Source organism: Delphinapterus leucas, chromosome 21 (genome assembly GCF_059928025.1).
Source record: "Delphinapterus leucas isolate spDelLeu-1000000601 "Yukka" chromosome 21, BTC_Dleu_Yukka2, whole genome shotgun sequence".
Classification (NCBI taxonomy): Eukaryota; Metazoa; Chordata; class Mammalia; order Artiodactyla; family Monodontidae; genus Delphinapterus; species Delphinapterus leucas.
The window spans coordinates 20,565,202-20,582,423 of NC_143149.1; the positions used below are offsets into that span (position 1 = coordinate 20,565,202).

The window sequence follows — 17,222 nt, forward strand, 5'->3', positions numbered from 1 at the left end:
TTTGGAGCCAGACTCCTTTCCTGATACTTTGTTTTCAACTTTTTAACTGCCTCTATACCATATTTTATTAGCTGATCAAGTATAGAGTAATAGGCAAACATTTAAGGGAGTTATGTATTGAGATTTACAAGCGGAAAGGAGAAGAGGACAAATATTTTGGACCCCTTCTATGTGCCTGACACTATGTTAAATATTTAGGAAACGATCTCATTAGTTATCTTTATACTTATATTTGGTAAAGCCTTTATGAGAATATAAGTTCTGGGATTTGTTTGGAGTCAGGCAACTGAAGGATGAAAAATAAATAAGAGTGATTAAAGATTTGGGAAGTATTCCTTCTAATAATAGAATAAATCATGAAGTCTTATTTGTTTAGAGAAGAGAACGTTAAGGAGAAAATTACTAATAAGAGTGTCTAGATATCTAAAAAAGCATCTATAAATCTATGTGAATAGGGTTTTGTTGTTTCCTCAGGCCAATATAAACAGAAACAAGGCTAAATTACACAAGGGGGGTGGGGATTATAGTACTCATGAGAAGAATCTAGCTAAGAAGAATTAGCAGAGTGCGAATGTTCTAGCCCTCTATATACCAGAGGCAGGGCTAGAGGCAGATAGGGATAGAGATATACAAGTTATTTTAGGAAAGAACTTACATCAATTCTCATTCCATTCTGCTCCAGTGTTTTCCTAAGGGAAAGAAATATAATTTATAAATATATCTGTATATAAAGTTAATCCTGTTTTCCAATCTGGGAGTTATGTGGAATTGTCCCTATTTATAAGGAGGAATCTGAAACTCAGAGAGTTTAAGAAGTCTTCCCAATTTCACACAGCAATTAAGTGAGAGTCAAGAGAGACAGTTGGACTCAGGGAGTTAGAATCAGAAAATTTGGGTTCCAGTGTAGACTTGGCCACTCCATCATTTGATTGTGAGAAAATTACTTCCATAAATTTCTAATACTTTATCTGTAAAATAAAAATAAGAATACACACAACGATAGTTGGGAAGATTAAATGAGCAGTAGTTTCAGTGGAATTATTCTGAGTATGAACATAAATAACTCTTTAAAGAATTTATGAAATTATGGACTTCCTTCTTGCCATGTGGTTGAAGGTTAACTTAAAGGAATCTAAATGCTCATTTTTTAATCAGTAACGTTTTTTGACATAAACTTCTAAAAATTGTTTCTGCCTCCATGTCTTTATTTGAATGCTTCTCATCTGAAAAATCAATGTGTAATATGTCATTCTTGCCATTTAACCAAATTTAACATATAAACCACATATTAAACATTAAGTTTAATATTTCTAGTAGTCCATGCTTTGCACTAATTTCAAGAGATTTTCTTCTCCAATAAGAAAAGAAATAATGGCTATAACATAGTACTTCTCTGAGTTATCACCTACTCAGTATTCTCAGGAAGTACTCAAAAGATGATCATTGCAATATCTAGGTGTCTGTCAGCCTTTATAAAAATTAGAGCCAACTGAGAATAAACATGAATAATGAAAACTGATTACAATTTCAGAGATGTACAGCATAGATCTTAGGGCTAACAGGTTTACTATTTCTTGTACCTCTTTATATGTTACTCATTTATCATATTGAAATTGGAATTGTTCTTGTGCCTCCCATTATTGGAAATCTCTGGATATTTGCAAGCCCCATGTAGACCCAATAATCAGATTAATCTGGTCACTAATCACTGAAAGAAATGCCTAAGTCATAAACAGCAAGAGAATCCATTGATTGTAAAGGGAGACATTACTGAGCAGTTTCAACCAAGCAAGATAGTTAAACTCAGAGATGCTGTTTCCTGTTTCTCTGGTATAAACAACCAGGCTGCTCCACTGGCCTCTCCACAACCTGGATGTCCCAAAGCCACATCTCTCTTCTTTCCTTCCACTTTCCCTAAAGAGAATTCTGGGTCATAAAGGAAGGAGAATTGGTGCAACTTCTTTCCTGAAACGACTTGAGCTTCCTCTGCGTTTATATTTGTGTCATCTTATTATAAGACGAGCGAACATCTATTATTAATTGATGTACTAATTAAAGCCATACTTGCAGTTTCCATTAGCTTATTCCCTAAATTCTCCAGAGTTGGCTGTCTGGTTTTAATCAAAACCAAATGGTAGTCCAAGTTCCCAGCCCTGAGCAGCTAGGAGGAAGTCATCCAGTGGAGGCACAAGAAAGCAGAAAAGATAAACAGACGATAGTTCACAACATTTGTGTTGGAGGAAGGATGCAGATACTGTGAGCTGCTTTAGAGTGATTCGGGCACTCTGTCCTGCTGGATGGAAGCAGTTGCAAGTGGTTAATGTCAGCAAGATTGTAATAGGATCAAGATGGAGTCTGTCTTCTGCTTTTCCAGCACTAGATGTGTGTAACTGGAAGATTCTGACCAGAGGCAATGCTGCCTATGCCATGACACAAACTACTTTAATTCCGGGAAGGATTCTTGGGGTCGGAGAGATCTGGGAGAAAACGTTCTATTCGCTGGATTCCTAGGATTTTACTTACAGACCTTCTCAGGTACGGTATATCAGGCTGCAGCATTTTAAATGAAGGAGCGTTAAAAAGGTTTTCAAATTTAGAAGAATTACGGTATTAAAACTAACTGCATCTTGCTCCCTTAAAAGATCTTTTGAAAGGAGCACTGCAAAGGTATTTTGCTTACATTGTGTGTATACATTGAATAAAGTGGAAAAGTTGTAGAGGAAGGAGAGAACGATGTTTTCTTTCTTTCTTTCTTTTTCATAAGCAGCGTGGGATAGAAAAAGCTCTACAGCTTTATGACTCTCCAGCTAATCACCTCAAGGGTTTTGACAAACTCACTTAAGTTCTGTGTAAAATCAGAACTCCTAAATCTCCTGGGCGGGCCTCTGCTCTGCCCCCCTCCCCTCCTCTCAGTTCAGTCTTTCTCACATGCACACCACTCAGAGGCAGGAAATGCTTCCCAGGCAATCTGGGCCTGGTTGTGGAGGCCCCTTTTGCAAAACATCAGTCTGAATTTACTAGACAGAAGTCACTAGGAACGCCTTGACAGACTCCGGCTTCAGCTAAGGCTCCCTCCAGCTGCGGAGGCTGTTTTTGTTAGAATCACACACTGCGCAGAACTGCTTAGAATAGAGCCATGATCTCAACCACGAAATGTGAACTTATATTTTGGAGAAACTAACGGGGACGGACTCCTTTCCTAGGCTGAGTGTTGAAGCATGTCTTGCCTCGGCGTTTCAGCTCCTCCTCGTCTAGGTAAGACGCTGTGGACTATCTATCTTTACGCTTTGAGGCAATCTTTGAAGAGGCAGAAAGATTGAGAGAAATGTTAGCATCTTGCACGGAGTGGTGATTTCCTAGGTTGTAGAGCTGAGCCACGAAATCAGAAGTGGAAAAAGTTTAGTAAGTAAAAAACTGTGAGTCAAATTGTTTTAGCAAAATGTCAATTCTAAAATAGGCTCCATGGAGATTTTTCTCCGTAAACTAAGATCTTATTTTCATCCCTTTTTAATCCTTAACTTATTTATGAGTGGAGCCATCCTATTATATGGTTTATATGAAACAGATACATATTCTCACACATTGTGAGGTGTAAATGATTTTTTTTCTTTCCCCGTCGTTTGCCAACAGGAAAAGTAGATCCCGCTATAGAGTGACTTTTCTTAATAATGCATCTCCAAAGAAAATTTTGAGTCTCATTTAAAATATGAAGATTGGATTCCTCAATATTTTCCCACCCAGTTTCAACCACAGGTCAAACTGCTAATGCACAGCTTAAATGGTTTATTTTTAAAAAGAGTAAACACATGAAATTTTACAAATATTTCTATCCTAAACAGTATTTAATCTGATTTTTAAAAATTTAAAGATCAGAATTGGATTTAATTTATATTAACTTTCTTGAATTCACTATTCACTGCTCAGATCATATTCTGTGTGAATATTTTTGAATAAAGTAAATCTCAATGACAATGACATTCATTGTTACTATTTTAAGGCAGCTGGAAATCACTACAATCATATGAAAAGCTGATCTGTATTCATAATTCATGTAATCATAAAATTACATTTCCACTGGGCTATAGTATATTTAAGTTATGTTTACATGTGCAATATATGAGAAAAGAAATTTAGTAATGACTGACATAACAGAGAGTTTTAATGCATAACATACTGTTATATTTCTGAATATTTAGAATGAAAATCATTATTTTATAGAAATCATATGGAATGGTACGTGAAGGGAACAAATACCCGTGCATATTTCCAAATCTATTAGATGAACACAAAATATCCCAAATGAAATATGAAAGCTATTTGACAGTTGGATCATAAGAAATCAAGCGTTTTCATCATAAACTTTTACATAGTATAAGGTGACCATTTGCTGTATTAGCTAATTATGCTTAAATTTTATGCTAGAATAAGTTATATTGACAAATTTTAACTACTCACTAACAATTTGTTGTGTTGAGGCTTCTAAAAGTGATAAAAAGAATCTGTTTTTTAAGTATGTTAAAAATAAAATATTGACTTGTCTAAATTATGATTTAATAAAATTCCTCAAGAGAATTTTAAGGAAGGAAAGAATATAAGAGGTCGCCTCTTCTAACACTGTCTTAAAGGTGCCAAAAAGGGAGGTGAAGCATGACATTCAAAAATGACCTGTTCAAGGTCACGCCGCTAGTTAGTAGAAGAGATGACAGTGGAACCATAGTACCCTGTGTCATAATTCAGGTAACTTAATATGACATCACCTTGTTCTCAAATAATAACTGCTCATAATAAAGTATGAATATATTCGTATCCGGTAGAAGGCTACCTTAAACAGAAAATTGTAATGCTTATTTTTTAACAAAAGGCTTACAGCTGCTACCAGTATTACAGTGTAGAAAAAAAAAATAATAGCTTTAAAAAAGAATCAAATTTACTAAGTAATGAAATTTCCTCAAATGCAAAATTTTCTTACACCTTCAACAAACATTTTCAAGGAGTAACTTGTTTGTGACTGTTTTGTTACATTTCATGTTTATGCCAAGAAAATCAATCCATATGCTAATAATTATATTAATTTTAAACTGATGTTTCTTAAAAACATAGAGCTAGAAAGGAGGTTGTCTGATTCATATCCTTGCCTCCAAATGGTATCCTTATAAATCAACTTAACCAGTGGCATTCGGAAAAGATTTTACTGCCCCCCACTGGAATCGGTTTAAGAATCTCACGTACCCGGACATCCTTTTATTTATCTAACCTAAATCTCTATTGCTGCAGCCTGTTTCCAGTTCTGTGGGTTTCTACCTCAGTGGAAATGTGAAAAGCCTAAATGGATGTGTGAAAACATAAGTGTACATTTCTAGGCCAAATAAACCCACTTCCTTTCATCTTCCCTTCTACAGCTTATTTACAGTCTTTTAATTGGTTCATATATCTCCTCTGAGCCTTCTACAAAGTCCTTTAGTTGTAGAATCCAGAGTTTGTTATAGTATATAAATGGCTGACCAGTGCAGTGTCAAATGGAGGAGTTGGCTGCTTCATCTGTACATTCTTCATATATGACAGTATATGTTGCTTTGCACGCTGAAACATTGCACTTTCCGTGGCAAGAGCCCTTCTAATAAAGCTAATATGTGTTATTTCTAGTACATCCCATTTCTTTAGAGAAAATGTGAGTCATGATGCTTTTTCTCCCCATTTTTCTGAACCAGATTGGATTTCCTGATGCTATTACCACTTAAAAATAGGCTATTCAACACTTCCAGTGTCTCCACACTCTACATGATTGGAATGAGGAATAAATGCAGTAAAGCAATAGCCTATATAACTGATGGCGTGATTACTAGAGGGCCTAGTACACCATTTTGTTTAATTTTTTCTTGAGGACGTTATAATAAAAAAGAGAATTTTTCTGGCCCTATCCAAACCTGCTCATACCATACACCTCACTACAAATACTTTAGGCATGGTTTAATCTTACTTATAGAGGATGGGTGTTAGAGGATTAAAACAAGTCTAAACTGGGACATTTAAGATGTGTCTTTTGTTTTTACTTCATTTGTTTCCTCTTGGAGAAGGAATGAATTCGTGTCAATATCATCTTACAATGAGGGTTCTCTCTGTAGAAATCGTTATAGTACAACGAAGTTCCAAAAGAGAGATGATTTAGATCTGGATCAGAAAATTTTATTATCTGAATAAATGTTAAGAATTGTACATGAGAATTTAAAGAGGATGAGGGAAAATTCCTCCAGATTTGAAGGAAATAGCATAAGTATTATACCTTCTTCTCCCAGGTGAATGATAAGCCCCTTAGTTGCACAAATCAAACAGGTTTACAGAGAAGCCCAAATCCAGATTGACTTTGGGGTGGATATAGAGATACAGCATACTACTTCTAGTTTGGCATTAAACTGCCGGTCAGCTCATAGAGTTCTGAGAAATAGATGCGCTTAGTTTTTGAAGAAGGTAAACAGAATAAAGGTGAAGTGTGGATCTTGAGACCTAGTTTAAAAGAGATTATTGATTTTGATTCAGTGGATTATAGAGTATATAAGTGAACTTGAAAAGATTAAATAGGAATTCTGATGTAAAAAAAAAAGATGAAAGGCAATGTAAACAGCATGTGTATAAACTTGCTCATGAATTAAGATAGAGGACTGAAAAAAGCAGTTGTAGCTGCTTGTATGTGTGAAAAGGTTCTCCTATTAGACTGAAATCACAAAATGGTTTAGCAATACAGTTCAGATAATCCAGAGGAAATCAGTCCTTTAATAGAAATGAGATCCAAAGGAAGTAGGAAGATCAGAAAGCAAGCTTAGAAATTCAACCCGTGTTTCTTTTTATTCCCAGCAGTTGGCAAAATACCTAGCGTGTCAGGTATTGTCAATACATGTTTGTTAATAAATGTTTGTGGAATAAATAGGAGGGAAAGAAGAAAGAAAGGAAAGGAAAACCAGCATTGAAGAGTTGGTGTTGTGAGACTTTTTTTTAATTTTCCAGACATCCTGTAATGATAGAATAATAATTTTTAAAGAGGAAGGAAAATAAGAGGTTGGCAAAAGTCATCAGAGCCTGAGGCCAGAGGTTAATAGCACTCTCATAAGATGACATTACAAGTTCATTAAGAGCCAGGAGAAAGCATGAGTATCCAAAAATAGTTCAAAGTTAAGTTACACGAGGCCAGCGAGAGCAGAGCACTAGTGAATTTTCCACAATTTAAATGGGGGTGGTGTACTGGAAAGCTCGTGGGAAGAGACAGAAAACTGGCTCAGATTTGCATCTTTGCCATTTGAAATCCTTGCTCTGTGATTTCAAGCATGCCCCATCCTACTTTGAGCTTCTGCTTTTTATTGGTAAAGTCTGGAAGATAATGCAAATATTTATATCACTGGGTCATTTTGAGCATTAGATGAGACTTTGTATGTACAAACTGGGTCGCATACAGTGTAACAAACAAAATTTTGTTTTAAAAAGCAGAGGTCAAATGAATCAAGAAAGAAAGAATCATGGTGTTTCACCTTGTGGTCAAATCACTCATCTATATTGAAATAACATGGGCGTGCAAGGGATCGTTCCAGCTCCTACTCAGCCATGGCTTCTGCAGCTAAGGTCCGTCAAAAACTAAAGGAATCACTGCTATCAGCATCTTTATCATCATCATCATCATTATCGTCATCGTCATTTAGTATCTAGTGAGTTCTTGCAATATGCCATGGAGCAAGTGTTTTACATATATTATCAGCTCACTATTATTATAGTTCAATATTATTCTCTCTCAACAATTTTCATTATTCCCATTATAGAAGTGAGAAAACTGGGGAAGACAAAACCTAAGTAACTAATGCAAATCACCAGAAAAAAAAAAAAGTTTCTTTAACAGACATCTTGCCTTCACAAAAAATAGAGGTAATAATCACTACCCATCAATAGGTGTTAGGGATTGAGCTAGTTACCTAGTCCTGCCAGAATTTCTCCCTGTAAAATCAGGACAATGATAGTACGTACTTCATGGAGTATTTGTGAGTATTATTACTAAAGGAGATAGCGTAAGTGCAACACCAAATACAGGGCCTGATCCACAGTAAATGCTTAACACATGGAAGCTCTTTTACTATTACTATTATCACGATCATCAAAAGTTTCTAATGCACCTACTATTACTTGGGTATATGGGACACTTGGTAGTAAAAACAAGCTCAAATGTACATAGGAGGATGACAAAATAAGATAAGAATTATAGATATTAAATACAGAAGAAAAAAGTTGATATCAGAGGCATCAATCCCTGATAGGATACCAACCTAACAGAAGTAGCTAAGTTCTCAGTGATTTCATGTTCCTGATTTCAGTGAAAGTTGTACTTACCAAATGACTGAAATCTCAGTATTCTGTTGTCACCTAACTGTCTGAGCACCTGTGTTGCTGTAGCCCACTTGTTTATATTTGGTGATTACTGTGTCTACCCTTAGAGTGTTCTTAGAAATGATAGCAAAGTTAAAAATAGAAAGTGGCCACTTAAAGCAAAGCCACATCTCACCATGCTGATGATAAAGCATTATAATTCATGTCCATTGTGGAATAGAAGTATCTTTTTTATAATAAGGCAAAACCACATTTCAATCATATTGATTTGCCATTAAAAAAAAAAAAACAAACTTTTGATATCAAATTTAACTCTAAGCTATTTCCTGTTGCATGAAAAGTTCCAAGTGAAATAAGTTAGGAGCAAAGGCAATACTTTTCTTTGGTTATAAGGGACTCTGCAGAAAAGAGATATGAATCAAAAAACCAAATGATTAATTATTCATTAATGAATTTATTTGCAGAAATAGCTAAAATACAATGTAGTTCTAGGTGCTCAAAGGGTTCTGTACCAGATGGAACACTGTTATTGAGAAGACTGTGTACTTTCTAAAAAAATAAAACATGGAATCCTGAAGGAAATACAGGTGTCTATAACTTACTGCATCCATGATGCAATATTGTCCCCCAAGACTGTGTTAATTCTGGGATCTCTTAGAAACCAATTATCCCCAGAAGAGTCTTAGTGGTATCAGACAAATATGACATTTTTAAAGATTTACTCAAATTACACGTGGTTATTTAAAAAAACGTTCTGAGAATCCGCAAACCTGGCTGACCTGAGCGGCAAAGCGGTGATAAGTCAAACACTGCCAGTATCTGCGCCCCTCCCTGCAAGGGAATTAGAAACTACTGGGGCTACATTAAATAGTAGGAAGCCAGAGGTAAAAATAGGGCACCTCAGAAATATTAACTTGCAACTTTGTAACAGCCTGTTCTTTTCCGATGAGCTGACAGAATTCTAGTGGATTGACAGAGTTAATTTCAAATTTACTTGATTCCTGGAACATATTTGAGAGCTAAGAAGGAGAAAAAACTTACCAAGCTTAGTAAAACTAATATATACATAAAAATAGGTAAACATTTAAAAAAATATTTTAATTGGGTACCTATTTATTCATTCTTCTTCTAAAGACCAAAAATGATGGAAGGTTGGATGTGTCTCTCGGAAAAAGTGATGTACTACTCAATCCACTGACTTAGCTCATTATAGATGGTTTATTCTGTAATTTACTAAGACTTTTGATGATTTCCAGACAACCTAAAGACATGGAAGCTTTTTCATATATAATATTTTAAGCTTCGTTAAGTAATTTACCAGTAAAGAATTTTAACAGGAGTTTGTTTTTTCCACAGACAGCTAATGAGGCATAATGAGTAAATTCCAACATTTGACAAAGTATGTAAAAGTAGATAGATAATGATTTTGTGAAGGATTAAGACAAAGATTGCCACTAAAGAAAGGAAATCTGCCTGTAGTCATACAGAGATAGGTTTTTGCATCGTTATTAAAGGTTTCTCTCTCCTAAGCCTAATTCTAGCCCTGTCTAATTTCAATTAGTTAGCATGAATATTTTAAAGAAAAAGCACTACTTGTCTTTTACTAAAAGTTGGCTACCCTGATTAGACTCTTAGAAATGCTTTCTTTGAATGTGTTATCTTTTTTGTTTTTTGGGGTTTTTTTTGCTATTTGTTCATTCATTTACATAAAGGGATTAAGAATAATCATATCTGTCCTAGGCGTTCTCGCTGATCCTAAGCCTCTTGAATATTTGACAGTTTTGCGTTGAAAAGCATTCCTCTCGTGTTATCATTGAGTTGGGGGCAGTGGAAGGTGCCCAAATGTTCCACAATTTAGTTTGCTAGATAATTTGTTCTTTGACAGCTCCATCAAGAAAATGAATTTCATTTTGACCTCCGCAAATGCTCACTGTCAGGAAGATTTACTTGGCCATCAGTGAGCACACATTTGAAGAACTACAGTAGGCTGTGATCATGTCTGTTTATATGTTGATTCTGCTGTAATCGTCTAATTCAATAAGTGTTTGGGTGGCACTTATTACATGCAAAGGTGACTCCCTGAGCGTAGGCCAAGATACACTAAGATGTCACATCCCTCTAGGATGTCCAGATTCCCCATCTCTCCACCTCACCAACTTGACCCTTATATTAGCAACAATGTGGGCCATTGTAGAAATGCTCCCTTCTTGGTTCAGATGCATTCTCTATTCTTGCAAGAGTGCATGTTAGAGAATTTAACCTACCTTTAATTAAAAGGAGATTATTTCCCTCATGTCTTCTCTTCTTTCTCCCAGTGACTGAGTACACGCTATGTGGTAGCTATTACGTATAGATATGCATTAAAGCAGTAGTAGTAGAAGAGAGAAGAGTAGGAGAAGAGAGTAGTAGGAGAAATTTAACATGGGATGGGTAATTAAGAAGAAAGACCTGATGGGAAACCAGAAGTAACTCCAGCCATCTAAGGAGAAAGTAGGAAAATACAGAGAAACTGGCAATACTATTATGCCTTCTATTAAATATGCAGCAGCTGTGTGAAGGTGTTTAAAAACAACCCAGGAGTCAATCATGTGCATGTGTGTGTGTGTGTGTGTGTGTGTGTGTGTGCGTGTATTTATTTGTATATGTGTATGTATACATATACCTATATATGTCATCTGTTTTCTGAAAGGATAAAACAAGATAATATATACTTAGGCTTATATTCCCAATGTTTAGTAGACTGTCTGCAGCCCATTCGGCACTAAATAAACACTTGTTGAATAAATGATTATGATCAGGCAATGTTGCTCTCAGTTCTAAGGTACTGCCCACTTGATTTCAGCCACAAGTACTTCATTTGCACCGTGTTTTCCCAGGCTATAGTATCGGCAGTAGTGATTCCCATCAGGCTCTTCTTTCCTAGGGACACTTGCCAGGTCAAAATACAAGGTATGTGTTTATTTCAGGAGCAAGTGCAAAAGAGAGCATGATCATTTGATGTCAGACATAGGTCAGGGATTCTCAAACTAGAATATCTTCAATTGCTTTCTAGTACAGTAACATTCAATGTTGATTAATTTTAAAATATACACTGCATGCCACTGTATGCTTATGTTAAAGAGTGGTGTTATGAAATTAACCCAAACAATAAATTTTAAATCACTCTGTGTCTAAACAGCCTATGCACTAATATCACAAAAAGCAAATGTGGGCACTTCACAAATATTTTCCAGAATCATTACATAATTAGAGGTACACAGAGTTTCTTGTAATAGTAATACAGTGGTGTTTGAACACATGCATTTAAGAAGTGAAAAATCCCCATGGAAATTCACTTCATAAAATCAACACCCTGGAATGACTTACACTTTTCCAGAGCCTTCATCCAAATCCTCAGCAGCTGAGCTCATTCTGAATGAAACTGCGTAAAAATGATTACAAGAAAAAGTAGTAGAAGTTTGCAAAATAAGTAGCCGGTAATTAGAAATGGTGAGAAGGCTCAAAGGGAAAGTGAGGTCTTTTACAAAGACTTCTAAATCTTACAGGACAGATTCTAGTCAATTCAGATGACTTAGAAAATGGGGCCGATATACTCCGATGTGATGGACAATATATTTTAATTAATACTGTGTTCAGCCTTTAGATCCTGAAGGCAGGTTTTAACTATAAATCTTACAAATCAGAATTAAAATAGGAAGTATGAATAAGAAAGCTTGTTGAGATTAAGTTTTTAAAACAATCTATCAGACCACAGGATATGGAATGAACATTCAAACTGTAGTGATGATGGTCATAATAAGAGTTAGGAAATTTTAGGTCTTCAAAATAAAGACACTATAAATTCACAGGAATGATCTGGAAATGTCCAAAGAACGTAGATTAGAAATTAGGACAGAAGGAGTTAATGTTGTGTCAAATCTATCTAATTTATAATCTCTCTTTGCAGCTAGATTGTCTCAGAACTTGATGAACTGTCTTCCTTTGATGTTATAAAAATACTTACCTACTTGCCAAGGTTGAGTGCAGTAAGCTAATTAATATTATGGTCAGGACTTAAAGGCGAAAATTTTATGTAATCTGTTCCCCAAGGGGTTAATAAAACTCTTTCTCCTTCTTCATCAGAGAAAGAAAACCAGAATTGTCTCAACTTAAATGTAAATGTGGCTTAGGAATGACACTAATACCACTTGGCATTTCTTAAGTTAGCCTGCTCTTTCTACACTGGATAAAAATAAAGAAAAGAAAGCATCTAAAACAGAACCGCCCTATTACAACCCAAATTTGCCCATGAAAGCAGAAATTTTCTGGCCTGCATCTATGCGTTTTTTCCACTTTTCCGTAGCCTCCCACACTATAATGACTTATGCACGGAATTCAGGGACTTTATATTTTCTTATGAATGCCAACATAGAAAATGTGAATGCTGACCATTTTCAAAGATACTCACAGACCCTTAAAGAAACGGAATAGTATCCAGAATGATATTTGGTCAGTCTGGCATACCAAAATTCTAGTACATTCCTGGTCTTTACAAGATGGGAATATTTACCTTTCTGGCATGTGCTTAGTCAGAATAGCTTGCGATTTTTGGTGGGGAGTCAGAGTCCTTTTCAATAGACTGAAGTGACCCAAACCCAGCACTTCAGTTAATCTTGTTTATGACTGAAATCAATAAGCCAATCCATGTCATGTGCTGACAGTTCTTGTGTGGTGTAAAAACTGGAAGTGTCTGTCCTTGAATAAGATTTTTCTTTTACAGTCCAGTCATTAGGTTTCATTATGGGACAACATTTGGACTAGTCATTTTTATAAGGCTGAGTTTACATTGGTATAATTTGTTGCCTTTAACTAAGGCTTTGAATAATTTAAGGCAAAAAGGATGGATACCTGGAATGTGTTTATATTCTGACCTTATCTTATGTCTGGTTTTCTTGTTTACTTAAAATTTTATGGCCAAATGCTAACAGAAGTATACAAACTAAACTCCTTAGAAGCCAAAGAGAATGAGACTGAAATTTCTGAAGAATTATTTCAGTTGTCTTATCATGCTCACATCTTCTTTTTGGGTCACCCGAATTCCTGCCTGAAGAGTTTAGACTTTATGTCTACTAAAGATGTGTGGAGGGAAAAGGTAGCAGTAGAATCGCATTCCATGGATGAAGTTTGTTGGCTCTCTAAGCCTGGGTCTTAGAACCGGGGCCTACTTTGAATCCAGGCTTACCTCCTAGATGTATGACCTTGGGCAAGATATTTAATTTCGGTAAGCTTCAACAGTACTAGCTTGCTAGCGGGTCGTGGCAGCAATAAGATGCATGTAAATGTATTTATCCTAAGACATTTTAAGTGGTGTGTGTTACGCTTTCTTATGCATGAATTATGTGTTAATATGAGCTAAACTGGATTACTCCATGTTTCTTAGTCACTCCCTGGAGTAAATGCATTCTGGTAGTTTGGGATCTGTATTAGCTCTTTCACACACTAATACATTACACATGCTGTCTCTATAGCTCAAGTTTTGCATGAACAGTTCCCTGGTGGCCTTCAGTGCAATTCAAACCAAACAGCCAATAGATTTCTGTAACGATTTGTGTCCACAAAAGTAAATCAGGAAAGCATCTAAGCTAGAGCAACTAGTTTCTTCCAGTGAATTTTATTAGTATAGCAATCCAAATATTTTCCTAATGGAATTTTAAATATTCAATATGTATGTCTTTATTCGTTAATAGATCAATCAATCCAGCTGCATTTAAAAGTATTGTTAATGATTTTTGACCAGAAATATTGAATGTGAAATTGTCTTCTACTATTAGGCTGCTTCTTAAAGAAATAACCTTATTGAGGCTATTAAACAGAAGCTTTATACAATCTCTTAATCTTTCATAGCACAGCTTAAGTGCTCTCTTTTCCAAGATATATTTTGACTTTAGAACTATATCCTGAACTATGTATATTTCTTTAATTTTTTAATAGGTGGTGCAATGACAAAACTTACTCTCTTCTTCAATCAGTGAATTTGAAGTAATCTTTCATCGTTTCATCTCCTTTAGTCTCATATGGAATGTATCCCTCCATCTGTTGTTAAACTACGATGACATGTCTGTAGCTATCAGAAAGAGAAGCTGGGAAGAACATGTGACCCAATGGATGGGACAGCCTTTTAATTCTGATGATTGTAACACAGCATGTCATCATGGACTAGTAGCTGACAGCTTGCAGGCAAGTATGGAAAAAGATGCAACTCTAAATGTGGACCGCAAAGAAAGGTGTGTTTCACTACCAGACTGCTGTCATGGCTCAGAGCTGAGAGATATTCCTGGGAAGCCAATGGGTCACATTTCAAAGGAGGTGGATGAAGATGACAGCCATGAAGGTGAAGATCAGTTTCTTTCTCTGGAGGCCAGCACGGAAACACTAGTGCATGTTTCTGACGAGGATACTGATTCTGATCTATATCTTACAGATGATAAACAGATTTTAACTACTCAAGGGCCTAAAACGTCAGACCAACATAGCATCAAAGGAGCAGGCTCCTTAGTAAAGACGCTGCCCATCATGGAAAGTAACCAAGGTTCTTATGACTCCTGGGGAATGGCTGGTGGAGCTGAGTTAGTGCTGGTAGAGGAAAAGGGGGACAGAAAAGTTGTTGACATGGTGAGTAAAAGCCTGGAGCTTTGTAAGGATATAAGCCTAAGTGAAATAAAAGATGCATCCAAAATGAATGCGTGTGACTCTTTGAATGTGAAAGATATTGCGCCGGAAAAGCACTTGCTTAATTCTGCTGTAATTGCTCAGCATCGAAGGAAACCCGACTTCCCTAAAGATGAACATGAAAGAAACACCTGCAGTGCAGTACAAGATGAGTTCCTGGCTATTCCTTGTGCAGACAGAGGACTGCCATTATTAGAAACAGATTCTGGAAGCTGCCTTCTGCAGCCTCCTTCCTGCCCTAGTGGAATGTCAGCTGAAAATGGCCTGGAGAAGAGTGGTTTCTCAGAATATCAAAACAGAAGTCTTCCAAAGGTCAACTCAGGAGATGGCATGCAGTGTTTACACATAAAGGAGACTCTGGCCACCCATGAACCCACAGATAACCAAGTCAGACTTCGTAAAAGAAAGGTAAGACACATGCACCTATTATCTGGCTTTTGGAATTCTGTAAATATCCTTGTTTCTGTCACTTATTATTTTGCTAGAGTTAAAAAGATATGGGGACATTTCTTTTGCTCAGTAGTGTAGCTGTATGACTCAAAGAGCATCTTCTTGGAGAAATCATCAAAATATGTAAAAATTAAAACAGGATAACCTATCCACTTCACTAATAATATTTATAATGGCTCATGAACATTCTATCTTGGAATTGTGTTGAAGACAGAACTGGTTTCACTTTCTTTGGCTGGAATTAAATAGCCACCAGATAGTTCAAAGCCTATCTAAAGAGTGATCTCTGATTTTTAGAAAGAATGTCATGGTAATTTTTAATTAAAATTGTTTATTTCAGCTTGCTTCTCTTCCCTTTAAAAAGTATATTTTATTATAATAAAAGTGGTATAAATCATGTATTTTAAATGAGCCCTTTGCATATACCAAGGCAACAGTACCCCCTCCCCCAAAATATGCTAATGCTATTTTAAATGATACCCTGGCACATTTGCTATCCATAGCTACATGAACATTTTTTTTAAACTCTTGACCATAAAGGATGACTAACTGAAGTAAATTTTTATGCTGAGGCACCTTTGACTAATCCTGTAGATGCCATGATCCCCCAAGAAGTTTCCAAGTGAGAGACACAAGGATTGGAAGGAACCACATGGATCATGATTTAGTTAGAGAACTCTTGAGCAAAGTTTGCCATACCTTTAGGATTTCCCCCAGCATTCTTCCCACATTGTAGTACTCTATAATCCTGATGTAAATACAAGTAAAATTTCTTCTGTAAATCCAACATGCCCATTGGCATCAAAAAAACCCTGCAGATTGGACACTTTGGTGTGACATTCTTGCCCTTCTCTTGATATAATACTAATCCATAATTCCTATTCTCCTAAGACAAAACTAAGGTTCTTAGTTCTGTTCAACTGGGGCTATCTACAATGAGAAAAAAAAATCTTCAACTCTCTTTTGGTGAAGAAATCTGGTTTCCATAAACTGTAGTTTTGCTAACAAACTAGATCAGTAACATGTCATAAGTTAAAGTGAAGTCAAAGACTTTACAGCAAAGATCAATGTGCTCAAACTACATGCCAACAGAGCTTTCTGTGCTTCTGGCGAGCTCTTCCTTCCTTACATAAATTGTATTAAAAAGTTAATGCTGCATGATGTTGTCATGATTGGACTGCTCAGGTCGCTTTTTCAGAAATGTCCATATAGTCTATCAAATCTGTTGGAGGGAATGTAATAATGACGTAAGAAAGTATTAACTGACCTATGACATAGCTTCCCTAAAATAAGACAGACCCTGCCCAACTGCCGACAGAAACATTAAACATTCCAGAAACATATGCTCACCACTTGGACATTTATATCAATACTAAGAATGCTGGAAAGAATTTGCTCTTGGACATGTCACTATAGCATAGTTGCATTACAAGAGCCATAATTATATCTCATTTACAAGTTCTAACTTAAATATTCTATTTTAAGCATTTCATCATTCTAAAGTGTTGTGGTATTGTCTGGTGGAGTATTTGTTTTGACTCTACAACTCATTTGGGATGCTTTGTAATAAACAGATTAAATGCAAAGTTTCAGGTTTGGAATTTACTCTGGGGAAGTATGATTATGGGAGAAGCCTCTAGAAGCAAAATGTGTAGGAATTTTTGTTCTATCTGATGTTGAATGAGTGCTGGAATACCTTCAAG

At 36.0% G+C, this 17,222-nt stretch overlaps 1 protein-coding gene across 1 annotated transcript in view; it reads left to right on the forward strand.

Moving 5' to 3' along the window:
• The first annotated feature begins 2,104 nt into the window (after positions 1 to 2,104).
• DLC1 (DLC1 Rho GTPase activating protein) overlaps positions 2,105 to 17,222 on the forward strand; it is a 402,099-nt gene continuing 386,981 nt past the window's right edge. The window contains exons 1-2 of the mRNA XM_022571107.2: positions 2,105 to 3,255; positions 14,332 to 15,477. Coding sequence (XP_022426815.2) covers positions 14,455 to 15,477 — 1,023 coding nt within the window. The 5' untranslated portion in view covers positions 2,105 to 3,255; positions 14,332 to 14,454. The remainder of the gene's footprint in view (positions 3,256 to 14,331; positions 15,478 to 17,222) is intronic.